This window comes from Aegilops tauschii, chromosome 3 (genome assembly GCF_002575655.3).
Source record: "Aegilops tauschii subsp. strangulata cultivar AL8/78 chromosome 3, Aet v6.0, whole genome shotgun sequence".
Taxonomy (NCBI): domain Eukaryota; kingdom Viridiplantae; phylum Streptophyta; class Magnoliopsida; order Poales; family Poaceae; genus Aegilops; species Aegilops tauschii.
In genome coordinates this window covers 466,548,270-466,569,220 of record NC_053037.3, presented here as the reverse complement: position 1 = coordinate 466,569,220, position 20,951 = coordinate 466,548,270, and the positions used below count along the sequence as shown (strand labels likewise).

The 20,951-nt window shown below is 46.9% G+C and overlaps 4 protein-coding genes across 4 annotated transcripts; 2 read left to right on the top strand and 2 right to left on the bottom strand.

Annotated features, from left to right (window-relative positions):
* The first annotated feature begins 214 nt into the window (after positions 1–214).
* On the top strand, positions 215–1,575 carry LOC109780244 (ATP-dependent Clp protease adapter protein CLPS2, chloroplastic). The gene is made up of 5 exons (XM_040404404.3): positions 215–233; positions 322–626; positions 736–834; positions 921–1,030; positions 1,302–1,575. The coding sequence occupies exons 2-5, from the start codon at positions 413–415 to the stop codon at positions 1,383–1,385; spliced, it is 507 nt and encodes a 168-aa protein (XP_040260338.1). The 5' UTR covers positions 215–233; positions 322–412; the 3' UTR covers positions 1,386–1,575.
* Positions 1,576–3,088: 1,513 nt separating this feature from the next.
* Positions 3,089–7,280, top strand: LOC109780242 (serine carboxypeptidase-like 27). Its single transcript, XM_020338829.4, has 9 exons — positions 3,089–4,228; positions 4,347–4,442; positions 4,561–4,653; positions 4,806–4,891; positions 4,983–5,243; positions 5,973–6,100; positions 6,231–6,326; positions 6,717–6,822; positions 6,913–7,280. The coding sequence occupies exons 1-9, from the start codon at positions 3,868–3,870 to the stop codon at positions 7,054–7,056; spliced, it is 1,371 nt and encodes a 456-aa protein (XP_020194418.1). The 5' UTR covers positions 3,089–3,867; the 3' UTR covers positions 7,057–7,280.
* A 299-nt stretch (positions 7,281–7,579) lies between these two features.
* LOC109780241 (uncharacterized protein At4g08330, chloroplastic) lies at positions 7,580–9,013 on the bottom strand. The gene is made up of 2 exons (XM_020338828.4): positions 8,422–9,013; positions 7,580–8,294 (listed from the first exon to the last, which is right to left on the bottom strand). Exons 1-2 carry the CDS (start codon positions 8,727–8,729, stop codon positions 7,847–7,849), a joined length of 756 nt encoding a protein of 251 aa, XP_020194417.1. The 5' UTR covers positions 8,730–9,013; the 3' UTR covers positions 7,580–7,846.
* A 15-nt stretch (positions 9,014–9,028) lies between these two features.
* Positions 9,029–13,232, bottom strand: LOC109780240 (uncharacterized). The gene is made up of 3 exons (XM_020338827.3): positions 12,715–13,232; positions 12,295–12,634; positions 9,029–9,298 (listed from the first exon to the last, which is right to left on the bottom strand). Exons 1-3 carry the CDS (start codon positions 13,215–13,217, stop codon positions 9,233–9,235), a joined length of 909 nt encoding a protein of 302 aa, XP_020194416.3. The 5' UTR covers positions 13,218–13,232; the 3' UTR covers positions 9,029–9,232.
* Positions 13,233–20,951: the final 7,719 nt, after the last annotated feature.

Here is a 20,951-nt window from a genome sequence, read left to right as displayed (position 1 = left end):
GCTGTCGATGGCCAGAAGGCGAGATGTGGTCGTTGCCGGCCAGTGTGATATGTGGCGAGATCTGGGCCGTTAGAACTCTGGATTGTTCCAGATGCGCGTTCTAATTCGTACAGTTGTAGCAGTACTTGTTCGTCTCTTTCTGCTTTCGATTAAGACAGCGCAGTGTTTACCGCTGGATTATGTGTGCTCTGTATGGTTCAGGAGAGAGGAAGAATTCATCACGAATAGCAAAGGTAAACACGGACGCGAAATTCCTGACATCTTTGGCACTTTCTTTGCCGAACCCTGAATAAATCGCTCGCTCCATCGACTGTCACTCAGGTCACGCGCGCCCTGTCTGTGTTTCTCGTCTCGTCTCCCTTGCGCGATCTGACACGAAATTCTCGTCGAACGCAACCATACATCCGCTTCCATGGCGATCAGCAGCAGAGCTGCAGCTTGTACCGCACTCGGTTTCCCGAGCACCACCGCCGCCGCCCCGCCCTCGAGCGTCTCCGTGAACCGGAGAGCTCAGCCGAGGAAGGCGGTGGCAGCCGTGGCCCGCGCGACCAGCGCTGGCGGCGCGGTGCTGGACCCGCCGGCCTTCGACCAGTCCCAGCTCGACACCCTTCCCCCAGCACAAGAAGGTGCGCATTCAGCAACAACGCCGAACCAAAACCAAATCATCGTTTCGAGCTCTCCATTCCTGATGCTCGGTGCGCTGATACTGACATTGCGTTGTGCCGTTGCATGCAGGAGGAGACACGGGGAGGCTCAAGGACCGCAAGGGCACCGGCAGCGGCGACAGCTACAAGGTGCTGCTCCTAGACGACCCGCGCCACACCGAGAAGCACGGTATGCATTCTCCTTCTTCTCCTCCTCGATCGACCCTGGCAGTGGTGGTGCGTTTTTCCTTACTGCCGTGTGTGTGTGCTGTGCAGTGGAGACGGCGTTGCCGCAGGTGGTGCCGTCGGTGACGGCCGAGGCGGCGCGGCAGCTCTTCCACGAGTCCCGCCAGAAAGGCGCCGCGCTGGTCATCGTCGCCGTCAAGGTACATACCACACGCATGCCCGCCCGCCCCCCCCTTTACTTACTTCAGTCCGTCGAATAGCTAGCGCGCGGCGTGCACACCTCCGTATTAATAAATCTCAGTTGAGCCAGCACGTCTCGATCTGCTGCAGCTCCAAGACTTGGAGGACACTCTCAACTTGTTTCCCTTTCTCCTTATATATTATGGGGGTAGGGTATGGCTTAGATATAGTGGTACTAGTAGCTTTTTGGGCTAGTTTAATTTAAGAGATTCTGTCATGATGGCTGAACAGGAGCATGCCGAGTTCTACGCGCAGATGATGGTTCGCCACGGGCTACGATCTGCCATCGAGCCCGAGTCCGACATGGCATCTTAACTTAACCGTGTTTTCAGAGACAAGGGAGCACCTGCCCATCCTCGGCGCTGGGTTTTGGAGGACCGACGCATCTCTTCTCATCCCATAGGACCGGAGGCAAATTCAGCTAGTGCTAGTGTGTAAGCTCTGAGCATTTATGTAATCACATGTAACATCAAGTAAGTGAAACCAACGAGATTCAGACAGAGAAGCTCCGAGCACATTTCCCATGGCGTTCCACGTCTGCCAGCCAGCGCGTCGAAATGCATGGCTCTGTCCAGTGATGCCACACATCCCAGCATGCGATTTTCTGGGTGTCTGGTAACATCAAGTAGGTGAAGCCAAAGAGATTCAGAGAAGTGATCGTGCGCGCAAACTCCTGCCGCTGGTTTTGTGGCACATTTTGTATGGCATTCCGGATGTGCCAGTCACTCATACGTACATTCTTGGGTGCCTGGTAATCTGGTATGTCGACACGTCGGTTGGGACTAGGACCAGAGCTTTGCATAGGGCCTGCACGCACGCACGTAGGCGACATCATTCCGTTCCGTAGCGACACACGGCAAGCCCCCACCACACGAGTTCGTTCGTTCGCTGGGCGCAGCAGAGCTCAACGTGAGATACTATGAACTACTCAAAAAAGGGCCATGGAAGTGTATAGAGAAATGCGTGCTAGAACCGAGCCCAAACGTGCTGCTTTCGGGTTCCCCTAAGCGGCAAATTTGACCCGTGGACGAAATCAAATCACAGAATAAACTGCCCGTGAAACTATTTCACGCGGCTGACCTTTTTGTGACGCCCGACACGAAGGCGCCACACTAGCCACACTATACTGTGCAACGCCTCACAGATAAGCGCTACACGCCTGGCCAGCGTTGCAACCCAGACTGCCTAAAAATTGCTAAGTCATTGTGTAGAGCCTAAGAGCTAGGCGTTGCACTGTATAGTGTGGCGTCTAGCTCTCAGGCGCTGCACTAGTGGTTGCACTACAAAATGAAGCAACCACTAGTGCAACGCCTAGAAGCTAGGCGCTACACTGTATAGGGTGGCGCCTAGCTCTCAAGCGCTGCACACTGACTTAGTAATTTTCGGATCACACGGGTGCGACGCTGGCCAGGCGTGTAGCGCCTATCTGTGAGGCCTCGCACAGTGTAGTGTGGCGCCTTCGTGTCGGACGTCACACAAAAAAGTCAGCCGTGTGAAATAGTTTCACGGGCAGTTCATTCTGTGATTTGATTTCGTCCATAGGTCAAACTTATCAATTTTGCCCCTCGAAGCATTCTCTCTGCTTTCTTTCCTTTCCCCGTGCGTGCTGTGCTGCAATCATGCGGCAGTCAGCATGTTGTTATTCTTTCCGGGAAGACTGCCCTCTGCCGCCGGCAGTAGTAGTAGTGTAGTACCACCGCTCGCCATCATCACAGCTCCTGCAAAGCCCTTTTGCCGCTAATCACAGCTGCGACAGGCAGCAGATTCTTAATCCCATCCCCCTTTCTAGCAGCAGGCGGCAATGTTCGCAGCTGCAGCTCAGCTCCTCCGGGTCGTCAGCCGGTTTACCCACTCCAGCGCGTCGGGAACCAGGGGTGAGCAACACAGGTCACTCCCGGCGGTGGTTCGGCCGCCCCTTTCGTCCACAGCACGCGCGAGCAGGACGGGACGCCGCTAGCTGCCGCGGCCAGATGCGCGCCGCGAATTATTATTTTGGCGCTGCCCCGCAACCTCCCGCCACTGCCAGTCTACTCTCCGCCACCACCCCACGTTTCCCTCCAGCCCCATGTGCCCATCTCAGCCTCATCTTCTTCCTCCCGCCCCCGTCTCATTCACACACCCACGCTCGCCGCCATTCACTATACTATTGCGCTGCTGCCGACACGGCACCCAGAGCAGATACCGCGGTGCCAGCCAGCCAGCCAGCCGATCTGTAGCAGCACCTAATTTAGTCTTGCAAGTCAGCCACCCAGCCCAGCCCAGCCCAGCCAAGCACACGATCCGATCCGCCCTTTTCCCTCCTCCGCCACCCTGAGCTGTGCTGCCCCCCGCCGCAGGTCAATCATCGCGTCGCCAAGGGCAAAATCTCCGCACATTTTGCGCCTCCTGTACTTGCTTGTTGCTTCCCTGTACCCACCGTGGGGGCGGGCGCGCTGGTCAGAGCGAATGAGAAGGAATGTGACGAGATCGGCTGTCCTCCTCCCCATTATTTCTTTAGTGCTTCCATCCACGGGGACCCAGCCCGGCCGAGGACCCTCTGAGCTGAGCTAGCTGTCATGGCGTAAGGATCGAAAACCAAATCCCCTGCTGCTGATGAAATCCATGCAAGCAACCCCAGCCTTCTTTGTGGTGGCCCTGAGTATCTTATAGCCAAGCTCCTGCCAGCAGCGGCAGCAGTCGCAGCACGAGCGTTTGCGTACTGTGCAAGTGCAAGCAAGCTCAAGCTCCACTCTACCCGCTTCTTCCACTTCACCACCACCCGGTGTGCCACAGTCCAGCTCCACCCGCCTAGCCCCCGATGGCTCGCGGGCTCGCGGCGGCTCTGCTGGCGCTGCTAGCGGCGTCGGTGGCATTGGCGGCGGCCGCCCCGGCCGACCAGGAGGGCGACCGGATCCGGGAGCTCCCGGGGCAGCCGCCCAACGTGGGCTTCTCGCAGTACTCGGGCTACGTCACGGTCAACCAGGCCCGCGGCCGCGCGCTCTTCTACTGGCTCGTCGAGGCGGCGCCGGCGGCCGGGCCCATCGCGCCGCTCGTCCTCTGGCTCAACGGCGGGCCCGGCTGCTCCTCCGTCGGCTACGGCGCCTCCGAGGAGGTCGGCCCCTTCCGTATCCGGCCCGACGGGAAGACGCTCTACCTCAACAAGAATTCCTGGAACAAGGGTGCGTACCCGTCTTTTTCTTCAGCTTGAGCTCCGATTATTAGCGGCGCTGGCCGCATTGGTCCAATGTCGCCGGCGATTTTCACTCAGGGTGCGTGCGTTCTTGCTTGTGGCTGCAGCGGCCAACTTGCTCTTCTTGGAGTCGCCGGCAGGCGTGGGCTTCTCCTACTCCAACACGTCGATGGATCTGTACACCGCCGGAGACGCCAAGACAGGTAGCTGATGGCTGGTCCATGGCCATTTTCGTGCGAGCTTTCCGGTGACACCGATTCTTCAGAATTTTGGTACCAACTTCTTGTCCTCTGCCTCCTCATTTTTTGTCTTGTCTTGTAGCACTGGATGCCTACGCTTTTATGGTGAACTGGCTGGAGAGATTCCCACAGTACAAGTACAGGGAGTTCTACATTGCTGGAGAGAGTTATGCAGGTACTATTATACTTTCAAATGCAGGAATATCACAAAATTTTCAAAGGAAATGGTTCAATTCTTGTAGGAACTGATGAAAATGGGGCCTACTTTTTGAATTTTACGTTCTGGTTCTTTGTTTGGTGGAAGAATGATTTTTTTGAAAATTTCAGGGCATTATGTTCCCCAGCTGGCCAAGCTCATATTCGAAAAGAACAATGGCACTGAGAATCCAACAATTAACCTCAAAGGATTCGTGGTAAATAAATGTTTGAAACCCATGTTTTATTTGCACAAGTTCTTCGATATAAATGCCAGTTTCTGAAAACTTGCTATTCCTGAAAATTAAGGTGGGGAATGCGGTTACGGACGACTACAATGACTATCTTGGCACATTTGAGTACTGGTGGAGTCATGGCCTGATCTCTGACAGCACTTACCTCAACTTGAAGAAGACATGCTTGTTTGATTCCTCAGAGCACCCTTCCCCTGAATGTGTCAAGAACCTGAATCTGGCTAGTTCCGAAGAAGGCAACATTGACCCTTATAGCCTGTATACAAAGCCCTGCAATAGCTCAGCCTCTCTCAAACTTGGCCTAGGAGGACGCTATGTAAGTGTTTTGCTTCTAAATTTTCATAACCGATCATTTTGCAACTCGTTAAAATTCCAGTTCTTACATAAAAAGGTACAGTGGAGTGTGGATTCTATGAGCAGGCATCAGTGCAATGTCAATAACGAAATGATGGTTAAACAACAGCCCAAGAGGGTAGTTGTTAATCAGGGTAGACAAACTGAATTGATTTAATATCAGCCCAATAGGTTGACCGCCATTTTAGACTGAATAAGGAACAATACAGTTCAGCTCAGTGTAGTTTCTCTGCTAAGGTGGGTACAATTGGTCCAATAAATGGAAACTAAATGTTTGATAAACTGAAGTAACGGGTGCAATGAATAAATTGTCTGTTGAGGAAACTTATATTTTGGCGATTACGTTCGATCAGGTGGTTTTGCGTTTTTTAGAAGGTTCTGTTTTGTGTGTTATACAGAGTGCATGCATTTCCATGCAACTGTGGCATTTAACACGGCTTGAATTTCGATAGTGATACCAAGTAGGAGTATTTTAGATCAGATATACATGAATGTTGACATGAAGGGTGATGTTTATTCAATTTGCTACAGTGATTTGCATTGCCTTAGAAATATTTGTTCGATATCTGATTCTTATTTATCTACCTAGGATTGTTATTTTCACTTGATTGAGTAGATGTATGTCGTAGAACTAGATATTCTTTGATTGTATTGTTCGTCTATATATTTAAGCTGATGATACTTTTTACAGCCTTGGTTGTCCAGAGCTTATGATCCTTGCACCGAAAGATATTCAAATATATACTACAATCTGCCAGAAGTGCAGGCGGCATTACACGCTAACACAACTGGAATTAAATACCCTTGGAAAACTTGCAGGTTTGAATCGTTTTAGCTGAAAAATACACCTTAAAGTTCTGTTACTTTCTTAAGCATATATATATATATATATATATATATATATATATATATATATATATATATATACTCATTTGCCTATTTATTGCAGTGATATTGTCGGATCGTATTGGGCGGATTCCCCCAGATCTATGCTTCCTATCTACCATGAGCTAATTGCAGCTGGTATCAGGATATGGGTATTCAGGTAAGTGCCAGAAGGCCCAACACTTCCTTATTTCAGATCTCCTATATTCCGCATTACCGAGCCATTTACTGAGTTTGCTTGTGGATGTCTAGTATAAGTTTTTGTCAGTTTAATCTGAAGTCCATCTTGTTTCTGAGTTATGGAATCATCTTTATGTGTTTGGTATTGACTAACTGCAGTATCTAAGTACCACATTATATCGATATCGGCTTGTCTGTATAAATGAAGATCTTATCCAAACATTTAGACTATTGCCCCTTAAGGGAACGAACAGGAATAGAACTCCATATTCTCACATTCTGAAATGATTTCTGGTTGCTGCAAAACAGTCTAGTTGTATTATCTAGTCCTCATGGATAATAAGTGACCATGCATTTTACCTTTATGCAGTGGGGATACAGATGCTGTTGTTCCTGTAACCGCAACAAGATATTCGATAAGCGCTCTCAAGCTACCAACGCTGATGAATTGGTACCCTTGGTATGACCATGGGAAGGTGGGTTCACTAAAATAGTTATTCACTAAATTGAGAAATTCTGTCCCAGAAAGACCATTTTGACATCAAATTCTCCTCTCTGTTTTGCAGGTTGGAGGTTGGAGTCAGGTTTACAAAGGACTAACTCTCGTCACCGTAGCAGGTGCAGGGCATGAGGTACCTCTGCACCGGCCTCGGCAAGCACTAATACTATTCAGACACTTCTTGAAGGACACACCGATGCCTACTCAATAGCCACTTGAAGCAAAATGATAGTGTAAACTACGAAAATCATATTCACCGTTTTTCACATTCTTTTTTTTGTTTGATTTGATCATTACAACATTTTATTCAGTTATCTCTATTGAAAATGTATGTATCTTAGCTAATAGGGGAAACTGACATTTGTACTACTGCAGCTAAAAGAGCTCCTTGTATATGATATAGTGATTATTTCAAAAGTATAATTTCCAGATTTACTCACTGCATAGAAAGAAAATAACTGGCATTTTTGCATATACAAATTCTTGGATCAGAAAAATGGTGTTTCTCACCATGGAATCATCCAACTGATTAACTGGGGTACTGGTTGCATGGACTTACCTGGAGCCTTTTTTTTTCGAATAGACTTACCTGGAGCCTTGACTGCAAACCTTGATGTTGTGCTCCAATTCTGAATTCCCAGCGAGTTGACTGCATAGAAGAACTGATGGTGATAATAAACATAACATAACAAAGCTCCATCACATGAATTTATCTTGTCATCCAGCTTATGAAATTAGTGGTGACAAACTGAAATATATTTATCTGTGGATAATCAAAACAGAATCCACAATTTAGATATCAAGAGAGAAAAGCCCACACAGAAAGCTAGAATTAAGCCATTGACAAATACTAGGTGGCTCAAAATTGCAACCATGGCTCACTCCATTACCAGGACACAAAAACTATAGTAGGATCAACTTACACACATCAAACCCTGGGGTCGTCCTCCACTATGAACAAAGGAACAAAATTCAGCAACAGTGTGTCATATCATATCATATCATAGAGAGAAGGGATCAGCGGGAGGAGGATCGTCCGTCGAGGGCTGCAGCGCGCCGATCCTGATCAGGTAGTTCCTCCTTCTGGACGCGCCGACGCCGCCGCTATCGTCGCCCGGGCTCGTCCGCAGGTCGTCGCCGTCGTCGTCCGAGCCGGCGCACGCGGACAGGCCGGCGGGGTCCTCGTCATCGTCGACCTCGTAGGCGGCGCCGATGCGGCCGCCGCACTTGCCGCAGAGCAGGCGCGACCTCCGCCGGAAGAGGCGCCAGGTCCAGGGGCGGAGGCGGGGCGCGCAGGTGACCTCGTCGGCCTGCGTGAAGCGCGTCTCGTCGACGGCGACGAAGGCGACGACGCCCTTCTTCCTTATATTCTTGCCGTACTTGGAGCCGATGCCGGCCGTGTTCCGCGCCGCCGAGCTCAGGTTCAGCGCGTAGCCGCAGTAGCCGCAGCTGCCATCAGCAGCAAATCAGAAAAGAAGTCGAGCTATGAACCGCCAATCATTGGTGCAAGAGCCGTCTCGCCGGTGGAGAAGAAAGTGGAGGTGTGGATGGAACTGGAAGTGGAAGCGGAAGGTACCTGTAGGTGACGTCCTGGATGGAGGAGTAGCAGCTGTCGATAGAGTTGGACCTCACCATGGACGACGACGATCGGGGCTGGAGCTCTTGGCCGGAGTCGGGGAGCGTTCCGCTCTGTGCGTGGCCGGCCGGAGTGGGGGAGGGATCGTGGGGAGAGTGGAGCGAGTGGGGGCTAAAAAGAGCGGTTGCTTGCTGGTGGCGAGCTGATCGGGTCGAGCAGACGGACAGGGAGGGAGTGGTACTAGTAGTACTTTGTCGTCCGGCGCCCCCCGTGTCGCCACCTCGCGCCGTGCGCTTATATAAAGTCATTGCTAATTAATCGGGAGCGCCGGGTAATCGGCATGGGTGCTTTGCTTCTGCTCTGACCATTGCGGGCACGCCAACTATCTCTACGGCGGCCGGACGGGCAGACGTGGATGCCGACGGGGCCTGCACCCACCGTCGGGGTGGACGCGCCATGTGTCGCGCGCCGGGAGGGCCCGGGCCCGGCGGCGGCCGCGCATTCACGCCGGCCTCCGTGCCCATGTGCACGGCGCGGCCGGCTGCCGCTCGCTCGCTGGGGCATGGCCGGCGCGGCACGGCTTGGCCTGGTACTAAGAATTTATGATGTGTGTCAGCAGAAACAACGACACAAATAAACGCTCAAGGAGCCAAAAAGGAGCAGCGTACGAAGTACACGTGACTTGCAGTACATTATTGCATATACATACTGGACGTGCATCATACAGAGGGACAGGGCCCGAACAGCGTCCGTGAGGCACACGGTGCGCTGAGCTTTTGTGCATAGGTCGTGGTCAGTGACATGCAGCGTCTCAGTCCTCGATCACAAAGGTTACGCCGTCCTGCTTCTTGAAGTAGTGCGTGGTGTGATCAACAACCTGCAGATTTCACAAGTATGGTCAGATGGGAACTACTGTCGTGCAGCCAACAGCCAAGTGAAGCAAATGCCCTTGGCTTAGACTCGAGAGAACCATGTCTAGAAAGAGCAGGATAAAGTTACATAATTTTATGAATTCATTCACATCCTATACATATGAGATGATAAAGTTACACTCGATACGTATAATTAGTACTCCCTCCGTCCCATAATGTAAGACGTTTTTTGACATAGTGTCAAAAAACGTCTTACATTATGGGACGGAGGAAGTAGCTTCTTATAGTACGATGGGATGTGAAACGTCTTACATTATGGGACGGAGGAAGTAGCTTCTTATAGTACGATGGGATGTGATGATCAACTACTTGGACGAACCAAACCATTTTTAGTCCCAACATTTTGAGTTTGGCCTAAATGGTACCCGATCGAGTTCTTTTAGATTGGGTGCACAACATTTCTTCCATTAGAAAAATCTGGATGGAGTACATCAGGCTTTCAAACCAAGTTAGACTACTCAATCTAGGACAGGACAGGACAGGACGGGTTGGTTTAAAACTCCTGTAGATGAATGATGCACTTCTACAATACTCCTATCAAGATTTCGACTCACTACCAAAATAATTAATAATATAGGCTGGTAGTTTTCCGACTCCAGCTCACAAAAGTTTACTCAAGACAGGATGAATGTACCCACTGCACATACCAGTAGCACAAACTGCAAACTCATCATGAACTGTCTGACAAACTCTATGAAATTGAAATTTAGCTAACGCAGTAGTGCAAGGTGTGAAAAATACACAAATGTTCATGTATCCTAACTAAACTGCCTCATGAAACTTCTGGAAGTGGAGGCAGCAACTCTCATCCTAGTATCGTGGTTTCCCTCACATTTCCTAATTCAGGTCGGTCCTATGAAGTTCCAGTTTTATAACTAACAACGACACTGCAACTGCAAAGCCAGACAAAACTATCTCGGATTTATTAGAAGCCAGATGGAACAGCTGTTTTCCAGATAAACTAAATTCAGTAATGAACTTATAATAGTGCAACGACATGGCAGTACGGCACTCACATTGGTGTTGCTCAGCTCCAGGTTAAAGTAACAACACAATTTTTATAATTTCACACCCTAAAGAGACGAGATGATAAACTTAAGAGTTGATGTGTATAATTAAACTTCTGGTAAGGGAGATGTGATCAACTACATGGCCGAATTCTTTTTGATCTAAACTCTAAAGGATATCCGATCTCTTTTAGATTGGGTGCGCAACATTTCTTCCATTAGAAAAATCTGGGTGGAGTGCATCGGGCTTTCAGCTCCACTTTAGACTATTCAATCTAGGACAGGATAGGACAGGTTGGTCTCCAACTCCAGCGGATGAATGATGCACTTCTATAAGATAATAATGCAACAGCAATAGTTTTAATAGGTTTCCGACTCTACAAACAATAGCAGTATAAGAAATGTTGGCGGTTTTCCAACTCCAGCTCACAAAAGTTTACTTAAGACAGGATGAATACCACTGTAGATAGCACATGGACTTGTAAGTGTAATAGGTACTACCATAAAACTGCAAACTCATCATGAACGGTCTGACAAACTTTCTGAAATTGAGAGTTAGCTAACGTACTTGTCAAAAAGTGTAAAAAATGCACAAATGTTCATATATCATAACTAAACTGCCTCATGAAACTTCTGAAAATGGAGGCAGCAACTTCAGTATTGTCTACACTAGCATAGAAGTACACAAAAGAAACTTTTATCTTAGTATTGTGGTTTCCCTCAGGTCTCCTAATTAAGGTCGGTGCTATGAAGTCCAGTTTTATAACTAACAATGACACTGCAACTGCCAAGCTAGACAAAACTACCTCGGAATTATTAGAAGCCAGATGGAACAGCTGTTTCCCTCTCTTAACGATATGACGCGCAATTCTATTGCGTGTAAAAAAAAACTGTTTTCCAGACAAACTAAATGCAAGAATGAACTTATAAATGCAACGACATGGCAGTATGGTACTCACATTGGTGTTGCTCACCTCCAGGTTAAAATAACATAGTTTTATAATTTCATGCCCTAAAGAAACGATGAGATGATAAACTTAAAGTTGATGTGTATAGCCAACTTCTGGTAAGGGAGATGTAATCAGCTACATGACTGAATTCTTTTTGATACAACACACTGGGCTTGATCTAAACTCTAAAGGATATGCGAGCTCTTTTAGATTGGGTGCACAACATTTCCTCCGTTAGAAAAATCTGGATGGAGTACATCGGGATTTCAACACTACTTTAGACTATTCAACCTAGGACAGGATAGGACAGGTTGGTTTCCAACTCCAGCGGATGAATGATGAACATCTATAAGATGATAATGCAGCAGCAATAGTTTTAATAGCCTTCCCACTCTACAAACAATAGCAGTATAAGAAAGGTTGGTGGTTTTCCAACTCCAGCTCACAATAGTTCACTTTTGGCAGGATGAATGTACCACTGTGGGTAGCACTAGCACATGGCCTAAGTGAAACTGAAAGCTTTATAATTGAAATGCGTACATAATTGTGAACTCATCATGAACTGTCTGACAAACTCTCTGAAATTAAAACTTGAGGTAACGTACTCGTGTGCGAAGTGTGAAAAATGCACAAAAAATCGTATATTATGAACTGCCTCATGAAATTTCTGAAAATTGAGACCGCAACTTCAGTATTGTCTACAGTATTACCATAGAAGCTACTTCAAAATGAACTCTTATCTTAGTATTGTGACTTCTCTTGCATTTCAAAATTAAGACCAGTGATATGTGAGGCGCTACTGCTCTAAGAAGACGCACGAAACGAACACGTTCAATTTTATTCCAACCAACAATGACACTGCAACTGCAAAGCTGGACAAAACTTCCTAGAATTAATTAGAAGCCAGATGGGACTATTGTTTTCCAAGCGAACTAAATCCAGTAATGAACTTATATAATACCAGTGCAATGATATATCACTCACATTGGTGTTGCTCAGCTCCAGGTTATAGAAATCCACGGCGTCTGCCTTGAACAGCGGCCCGGCGTGCCAGGTCCCGGCGTGCAGCTTGAGAAACTTGGGACCAGAGACCCGGAAGACGCAGACCTCGGACGGATCGGGAGGCAGATAGAAATGCCCAGCGCGCGACTGCACGGCAGTCCCGCCACCACTCTGCTCCGTCGCCCCGTCAAGGATGGAAGGCTTGGCCACGCCGAGGTACCAGTCCTGGCCGCCGATGGAGCCCAGGCACTGCGTGACGCTGGCGTGGTGGGTGATGGACGAGAACTTGAGCGGCCTACTCTCCAATCTCATGATGTAGAACCTGCCAAAGCGGAGAGGGCTCTAGTCCAGGACAGAGTAGAAGAGGATGATTCGTTGGTACTAGTATGTGCAGAATCGAACCTAGGGATGCCGCGGCTGAGGTCGAGCTGGGCGTCGTGGGGGCCGAACTGGTCGCCGTCGGGGGAGGCGGCGATGACCTGCCCGAAGGGCGCGAAGGACTCCGGCGTGGCCTCCACCGGCCGGAGCGTCACCACCCTCGGCTCCTCCTCCCGCTTGGCTCCCATCGCCTGCGGCGCCGACGACGAGGTGGCTCTGGCTCCGGCGCGCACGGCTCTGCCGCTGTTGCTGCGAGGAGGGGGGCGGGGAGAGGGAGGGGGAGGAGTGGCCGTGCTGCGGCGGCAGAAGTGGCCGAGGCGGCACACGCGGCCCAGGAGGCCCAGCGCATCCATCCCCAAACGTTTTCCCGTGGCCGAAACCGAAGCGTGCACGGTGTGGTGTGGTGTGGTGCGCCGCAGTGTGCTAGTACCAGGCCACCGTGCGGCGTGGGTGCTCCGGTGCATCTCTCTCGTAATCTGTCCACGCGTCCAGTCCGAATGAGCGGCGCTGTACACGAGCGCAACCATGACGCGACACGCGGGCAGCAGCTTTGCAAAATCCGCAAGGCCGTTGTCTTTTTTATGCCATGGCATCTTCAACGCGTGTGGATCTTGTTCTGCCATCCAACATCGTCCCGCATATATATTTATGAATGGATTCACGCATCCGAACTCTTACAAACCGGCATCAAATCTGGGGAGGTTTTGCGGCTGTCCAACCTCCACCATGTACATGTCTGATAATGAGACCGCTTCAACCGTGTCATGCAATGATCTGGCTTTCTATCTCCCTCTTCACAAAATAGTTTCGTACACCGATAGGTTGTCTAGTTTTCTGTAGGGCCTAATTCTGGACGGCGAAGCCTTGTTGGTTAGTTGTCATCGGATGTGTGCAACCCGGTAGAAAGGTCGTAGTTTTGATCTTATTTCGAGGAAAAAAGTCAATTTTAAACCCTGAATTTGTAGGTGTTCGGTGAAATGAACCTTCAAGTCAAAATCCCGGTCGATTGCACCCTAAACTAGGCAATCCCGGTCTAAATTAAATCCTGGCTACAGTTAACCGGGATTTGTGTAGCTGATGGGCCAAGGGGCGGCATATCAGCAACTCAACGCACAGGCTTGATAGACTGGGCCGGCCCACCAACCCGCCCGTTGTTTCGTTTCCTTTTCCGCGCGACAAAAAATGATGAAATTCACAACAGAGAGTACCAGTACTCCATCCCACGACCGCGGAGACCAACCAAGAGCCATTAGCCACTACATCACGAACAGCAACCTAAACATAACGGTGCAGAAATATATAAGAATAGACAGCAGCGTTGAGATTGGAAAACATTTTCGAAAACATTTCTTGAAAATTGCTAGCAGTTTTAAGATGCCGCACTTTTTTGTATTACATATTTTTGGAAAAGTGAAGGTGTTTTGTAATTCTGATTTCAAAATGAAACATGAACAAAATTTGCAACCCCAAATAGATTCCAAAAACGTGAACAATTTTCAAAAAAAATCTGAAAAACAAACAAATTACGAAAAACACGAACACTTTTTGAGATTGTGAACAGTTTTTAGTATTTTTAGAAAATATATAACAGGAATGTTTTTAATTTAGAGACAAAAAAAGTTAAAACAGAAACTTTTTTTAAAAAGCGCACAAAATTTGTATTGTACGCATTTTGGACACGCGAACAAAAATGAAAAGGTGGTGGAACATAATTCAAACTCGCGGCAAATATATGATAGCATTTAAAAAATATATTAATAAATGAACATTTTTGTAATATATGTTGAACAAATTTGGAATAAATATTCAACAATTGTGCGATATACAACAAATTTCTAATACAAGATGAACATTTTTTAAATGAGTGAAATTTTTGGAAATTACTGTGAACATTTCCTTAATATACGCAATGAACTTTGTATATATACATGAAAAACAAAAAAAAGTAAAGAAATATTAAAGAAAAATATGCACGAACACTTTTTCAATTTTACAGTTTCTTTTTCAAAATCTATGAATTTTTTCCCCAAATCCGTGGACTTTTCTTTTGAAAACCCATGAACTTCTTTCAAAATTGTTGAACTTTTTCTAAATCCGTGATTTTTTTTCAAATTTTGTAAAATATTTTTATTTTTGAAATTCTAGTTCAGAAGTTTCTTTTTTTTCGTTCAAATAGCACCAGCATGGGGTCTCGTGTTCGAGCAGAGTTTTTTTTTTGCTTTTTAACGAAAAATATTATGCGGGCCGGCCCAGCAGGGAGTAGCGCCCTTTGCGAATTTTTGTTTCTTAATTGAAGAAAACTAAAGCGGGCTGGCCCAGCAGGAGCTGGTGTGCGCCCTGTACGAAATGTCCGAATCCCGGCCATCCAAACGACCCGAAGGTTCGATTTAGACCGGGATTGCATAGTTCAGGGTGCAATCGACCGGGATTTCGACCTGAGGGTTCATTTCGCCGAACCTCTACAAATTCAAGGTTTAAAATGGACTTTTTCCTATTTCGAGAGATATGCCGAGGTTTTGTCCGAGGGCCTCCCGAAGGGCTGTCCGAGGGACTGTTCAAGTTTCTGTCCAAGGGCCTTCCGAAGGGCTGTCCGAGGGACCGTCTGAGAACTATCCGAGGGAAAACATCCTCGCGGTTGGGATCTCCACCGACTCTCCTTCCATTGCGCTTTGAGTCAATAATGATCAGATCAAACCTTGGATGCATCTTCTTGGTGGTCCTGGCGTGCTCGTAGTACAATTTTTTTGTTTTTTTGTTGCGTTACCCTACAGTGGCATGAGATGTATGGGTATTGCATAATATAATTTTGTAACAAATGAGATCTATTGCTGAAAATTATTTGTGCAGGTAATCAATGAAATCTATTACCTGATGTTCTTGTTGCTTATCTTTAACATGCATATTTCTGATCTTGACGGCATGGTGGAGTGCTTTAGTTCTGGCAATCCACGATCATGATAGATCAACGAAGTGCTTTAGTTCTTTGGGTTACCATTGTTAAAGAAATATGAAATTTAGTAGACTAAAGGGCAATGCAAATATGATGTGCACGGGGTTCTTACGTATGATGTAGTTGTTGGGGAACGTAGTAATAATTCAAAATTTTCCTACGTGTCAGCAAGATCAATCTAGGAGATGCTAGCAACGAGAGAGAGGGAGTGCATCTTCATACCCTTGAAGATCGCTAAGCGGAAGCGTTACAAGAACACGGTTGATGGAGTCGTGCTCGCGGCGATTCAAATCGCGGAGGATCCGATCTAGCGCCGAACGGACGGCGCCTCCGCGTTCAACACACGTACAGCCCGGGGACGTCTCCTCCTTCTTGATCCAGCAAGGGGAGAGGAGAAGTTGAGGGAGAACTCCAGCAGCACGATGGCATGGTGGCAATGGAGCTCGTGGTTCTTCGGCAGAGCTTCGCTAAGCACTACGGAGGAGGAGGAGGAGTTGGAGGATGAGAGGGTTGCGCCAAGGGAAGGGTGTGGCTGCCCTCCCACCCCCTCACTATATACAGGGGGAATGGGAGAGGGGGGCGGCCCCTCTAGATGGATCTAGAGGAGGAGGAGGCGGCATGGGGAAACCCTAGATGGGTTTGGGCGCCCCCACCCCCTAGGAAACTTGCCCCCCAAGCCGGGAGGGGCGGTTGCCCTAGGGGTGGCGCCCCCACCTCTCCTGGTTACGTGAGAGGGGTTGGGAGGGGCGCACACCCCCCTAGTGGGCTGGTTTGCCCCTTCCCCTTGGCCCATAAGGCCCCCCAACGCTTGCCGGGGCCTCCGAAACCCCTTTCGGACATGCTGGCCATAGCCTGGTACCCCCGGAACAATTCCGGACTCCAATACCCTTCGTCCAATATACCGATCTTCACCTCCGGACCATTCCGGAGCTCCTCGTCATGTCCGGGATCTCATCCGGGACTCTGAACAACCTTCGGTAACCACATACTATTTCCCATAACAACTCTAGTGTCACCGAACCTTAAGTGTGTAGACCCTACGGGTTCGGGAACCATGCAGACATGACCGAGACACCTCTCCGGCCAATAACCAATAGTAGGATCTGGATACCCATATTGGCTCCCACATGTTCAACGATGATCTCATCGGATGAACCACGATGTCGGGGATTCAATCAATCCCGTATTCAATTCCCTTTGTCTATCGGTATGTTACTTGCCCGAGATTCGATCGTCGGTATCCCCATACCTCGTTCAATCTTGTTACCGGCAAGTCTCTTTACTCGTTCCGTAACGCATGATCCCGTGGCTAACTCATTAGTCACATTGAGCTCATAATGATGATGCATTATCGAGTGGGCCCAGAGATACCTCTCCGTCATACGGAGTGACAAATCCCAGTCTCGATTCGTGCCAACCCAACAGACACTTTCGGAGATACCTGTAGTGCACCTTTATAGCCACCCAGTTACGTTGTGACGTTTGGTACGCCCAAAGCATTCCTACGGTATCCGGGAGTTGCACAATCTCATGGTCTAAGGAAACAATACTTGACATTAGAAAAGCTCTTAGCAAACGAACTACACGATCTTGTGCTATGCTTAGGATTGGGTCTTGTCCATCATATCATTCTCCTAATGATGTGATCCCGTTATCAATGACATCCAATGTCCATGGTCAAGAAACCATAACCATCTATTGATCAACGAGCTAGTCAACTAGAGGCTTACTAGGGACATGTTGTGGTCTATGTATTCACACATGTATTACGGTTTCCAGTTAATACAATTATAGCATGAACAATAGACAATTATCATGAACAAGGAAATACAATAATAACCATTTTATTATTGCCTCTAGGGCATATTTCCAACAGTCTCCCACTTGCACTAGAGTCAATAATCTAGTTCACATCACTATGTGATTGTAATGAATCCAACACCCATGGGGTTTGTTCAAGCGAGAGGTTATTAGTCAACGGGTCTGAACCTTTCAGATCCGTGTGTGCTTTACAAATCTCTATGTCATCTTGTAGATGCAGCTACCACACGCTACTTGGAGCTATTCCAAATAACTTCTCTACTATACGAATCCGGTTTACTACTCAGAGTCATCCGGATTAGTGTCAAAGTTTGCATCGACGTAACCCTTTACGACGAACTCTTTTACCACCTCCATAATCGAGAAAATTCCTTAGTCCACTAGTTACTAAGGATAAGTTCGACCGCTGTCATGTGATCCATTCCTGGATCACTATTGTACCCCTTGACTAACTCATGGCAAGGCACACTTCAGGTGCGGTACACAGCATAGCATACTGTAGAGCCTACGTCTAAAGCATAGGGGACGACCTTCGTCCTTTCTCTCTTTTCTGCCGTGGTCAGGTCTTGAGTCTTACTCAATACTCACACCTTGTAACACAGCCAAGAACTCCTTCTTTGCTGATCTATTTTGAACTCCTTCAAAATCTTGTCACGGTATGTATTCATTTGAAAGTACTATTAAGCGTTTTTTATCTATCCTTATAGATCTTGATGCTCAATGTTCAAGTAGCTTAATCCAGGTTTTCCATTGAAAAACACTTTTCAAATAACCCTGTATGCTTTCCAGAAATTCTACATCATTTCTGATCAACAATATGTTAACAACATATACTCATCAAAAATTCTATAGTGCTCCCACTCACTTGTTTGGAAATACAAGTTTCTCATAAACTTTGTAAAAACCCCAAATCTTTGATCATCTCATCAAAGCGTACATTCCAACTCCGAGATGCTTACTCCAGTCCTTAGAAGGATTGCTGGAGCTTTGCATACTTGTTAGCATCTTTCAGGATTGACAAAACCTTCTGGTTGTATCACATATAACCTTTCCTCAAGAAAATCGTCGAGGAAACAATGTTTTTGACATCCTATCTGCAAGATTTCATAAATAATGCAGTAACTGCTAATATAATTCCAACAGACTCTTAGCATCGCTACGAGTGAGAAAATCTCATCGTAGTCAACTCCTTGAACTTGTCGGAAAACATCTTAACGACAAGTCAAGCTTTCTTAATGGTGACACTTACCATCATTGTCCGTCTTCCTTTTAAAATCCATCTGCACCCAACAGCCTTACGACCATCAAGTAGTTCTTCCAAAGTCTATACTTTGTTTTTATACATGGATCCTCTCTCGGATTTTATGGCCTCAAGCCATTCGTCGGAATCTGGGCCCACCATCGCTTCTCTATAGCTCGTAGGTTCATTGTTGTCTAGCAACATGACTTCCAAGACAGGATTACGTACCACTCTGAAGTAGTACGCATCCTTGTCGTCCTACGAGGTTTGGTAGTGACTTGATCCGAAGTTTCATGATCACTATCATAAGCTTCCACTTCAATTGGTGTAGGTGCCACAGGAACAACTTCTTGTGCCCTGCTACACACTAGTTGAAGTGACGGTTTAATAACCTCATCAAGTCTCCACCATCCTCCCACTCAATTCTTTCGAGAGAAACTTTTCCTCGAGAAAGGACCCGTTTCTAGAAACAATCACTTTTGCTTCCAGATCTGAAATAGGAGGTATACCCAACTGTTTTGGGTATTCTATGAAGATGCATTTATCCGCTTTGGGTTCAAGCTTATCAGCCTGAAACTTTTTCACATAAGCGTCGCAGCCCCAAACTTTTAATAAACGACAGCTTAGGTTTCTCTAAACCATATTTCATACGGTGTCATTTCAACGGAATTACGTGGTGCCCTATTAAAGTGAATGCGGTTGTCTCTAATGCCTAACCCATAAACGATAGTGGTAATTCGATAAGAGACATCATGGTATGCACCATATCCAATAGGGTGCATTTATGATGTTCGGACACACCATCACACTATGGTGTTCCAGGCGGTATTAGTTGTGAAACAATTTCCACAATGTCTTAATTGTGTACCAAACTCGTAACTCAGATATTCATCTCTATGATCATATCATAGACATCTTATCCTCTTGTCACAACGATCTTCTACTTCACTCTGAAATTACTTCAGACTTGTATTTCATCAAGTAAATATACTTAGAATCTACTCAAATCATCTGTGAAGTAAGAGCATAATGATATTCACTGCGTGCCTCAGCACTCATTGGATTGCACACATCAAATGTATTACTTCCAACAAGTTGCTCTTTTGTTCCATCTCACTGAAAACGAGGCCTTTCAGTCATCTTGCCCATGTGGTATGATTTGCATGTCTCAAGTGATTCAAAATCAAGTGAGTCCAAACGATCCATCTTCATGGCGTTTCTTCATGCATATATACCAATAGACATGGTTCGCATGTCTCAATATTTTCAAAAACGAGTGAGTCCAAAGATCCATGTACATGGAGCTTCTTCATGCGTTTTATACCAATATGACTCAAATGGCAGTGCCACAAGTATGTGGTACTATCATTACTATCTTATATCTTTTGGCATGATCATGTGTATCACTACGATCGAGATTCAATAAACCATTCATTTTAGGTGCAAGACCATTGAAGGTATTATTCAAATAAACAGAGTAACCATTATTCTCCTTAAATGAATAACCATATTGCGATAAACATAATCCAATCATGTCTATGCTCAATGCAAACACCAAATAACAATTATTTAGGTTTAACACCAATCTCGATGGTAGAGGGAGCATGCGATGCTTGATCACATCAACCTTGGAAACACTTCCAACACATATCGTCATCTCACCTTTAGTTAGTCTCCATTTATTCCGTAGCTTTTTATTTCGAGTTACCAACACTTAGGAACCGAACTGGTATCTAATACCCTGGTGCTACTAGGAGTACTAGTAAAGTACATATTAATATAATGTATATCCAATATACTTCTGTCGACCTTACCAGCCTTCTCATCTACCAAGTATCTAGGGTAGTTCTGCTTCAGTGACCGTTCCCCTCATTACAGAAGCACTTAGTCTCGGGTTTGGGTTCTACCTTGGGTTTCTTCACTAGAGCAGCAACTGATTTGCCATTTCATGAAGTATCCCTTCTTGCCCTTGCCCTTCTTGAAACTAGTGGTTTTACTAACCATCAACAATTGATGCTCCTACTTGATTTCTACTTTCGCGGTGTCAAACATCGCGAATAGCTCAAGGATCATCATATCTATCCCTGATATGTTATAGTTCATCACGAAGCTCTAGTAGCTTGGTGGCAGTGACTTTGGAGAACCATCACTATCTCATCTGGAAGACAACTCCCACTCGATTCAAGCGATTGTAGTACTCAGACAATCCGAGCACATGCTCAACGATTGAGCTTTTCTCCCTTAGTTTGA

Coding starts and splice junctions, on each gene's coding strand:
- LOC109780244 (XM_040404404.3), top strand. CDS start 413: ATGGCGATCAGCAGCAGAGCTGCAGCTTGTACCGCACTCGGTTTCCCG. Junction 835..920: donor GCGCCACACCGAGAAGCACG/GTATGCATTCTC, acceptor TGTGCTGTGCAG/TGGAGACGGCGTTGCCGCAG. Junction 1,031..1,301: donor TGGTCATCGTCGCCGTCAAG/GTACATACCACA, acceptor ATGGCTGAACAG/GAGCATGCCGAGTTCTACGC.
- LOC109780242 (XM_020338829.4), top strand. CDS start 3,868: ATGGCTCGCGGGCTCGCGGCGGCTCTGCTGGCGCTGCTAGCGGCGTCG. Junction 4,443..4,560: donor CGCCGGAGACGCCAAGACAG/GTAGCTGATGGC, acceptor CTTGTCTTGTAG/CACTGGATGCCTACGCTTTT. Junction 6,823..6,912: donor CTTGGTATGACCATGGGAAG/GTGGGTTCACTA, acceptor TCTGTTTTGCAG/GTTGGAGGTTGGAGTCAGGT.
- LOC109780241 (XM_020338828.4), bottom strand. CDS start 8,729: ATGACTTTATATAAGCGCACGGCGCGAGGTGGCGACACGGGGGGCGCC. Junction 8,295..8,421: donor ATCCAGGACGTCACCTACAG/GTACCTTCCGCT, acceptor TGCTGATGGCAG/CTGCGGCTACTGCGGCTACG.
- LOC109780240 (XM_020338827.3), bottom strand. CDS start 13,217: ATGGTTGCGCTCGTGTACAGCGCCGCTCATTCGGACTGGACGCGTGGA. Junction 12,635..12,714: donor CTCAGCCGCGGCATCCCTAG/GTTCGATTCTGC, acceptor CCGCTTTGGCAG/GTTCTACATCATGAGATTGG. Junction 9,299..12,294: donor TGGAGCTGAGCAACACCAAT/GTGAGTGATATA, acceptor TGAAATCTGCAG/GTTGTTGATCACACCACGCA.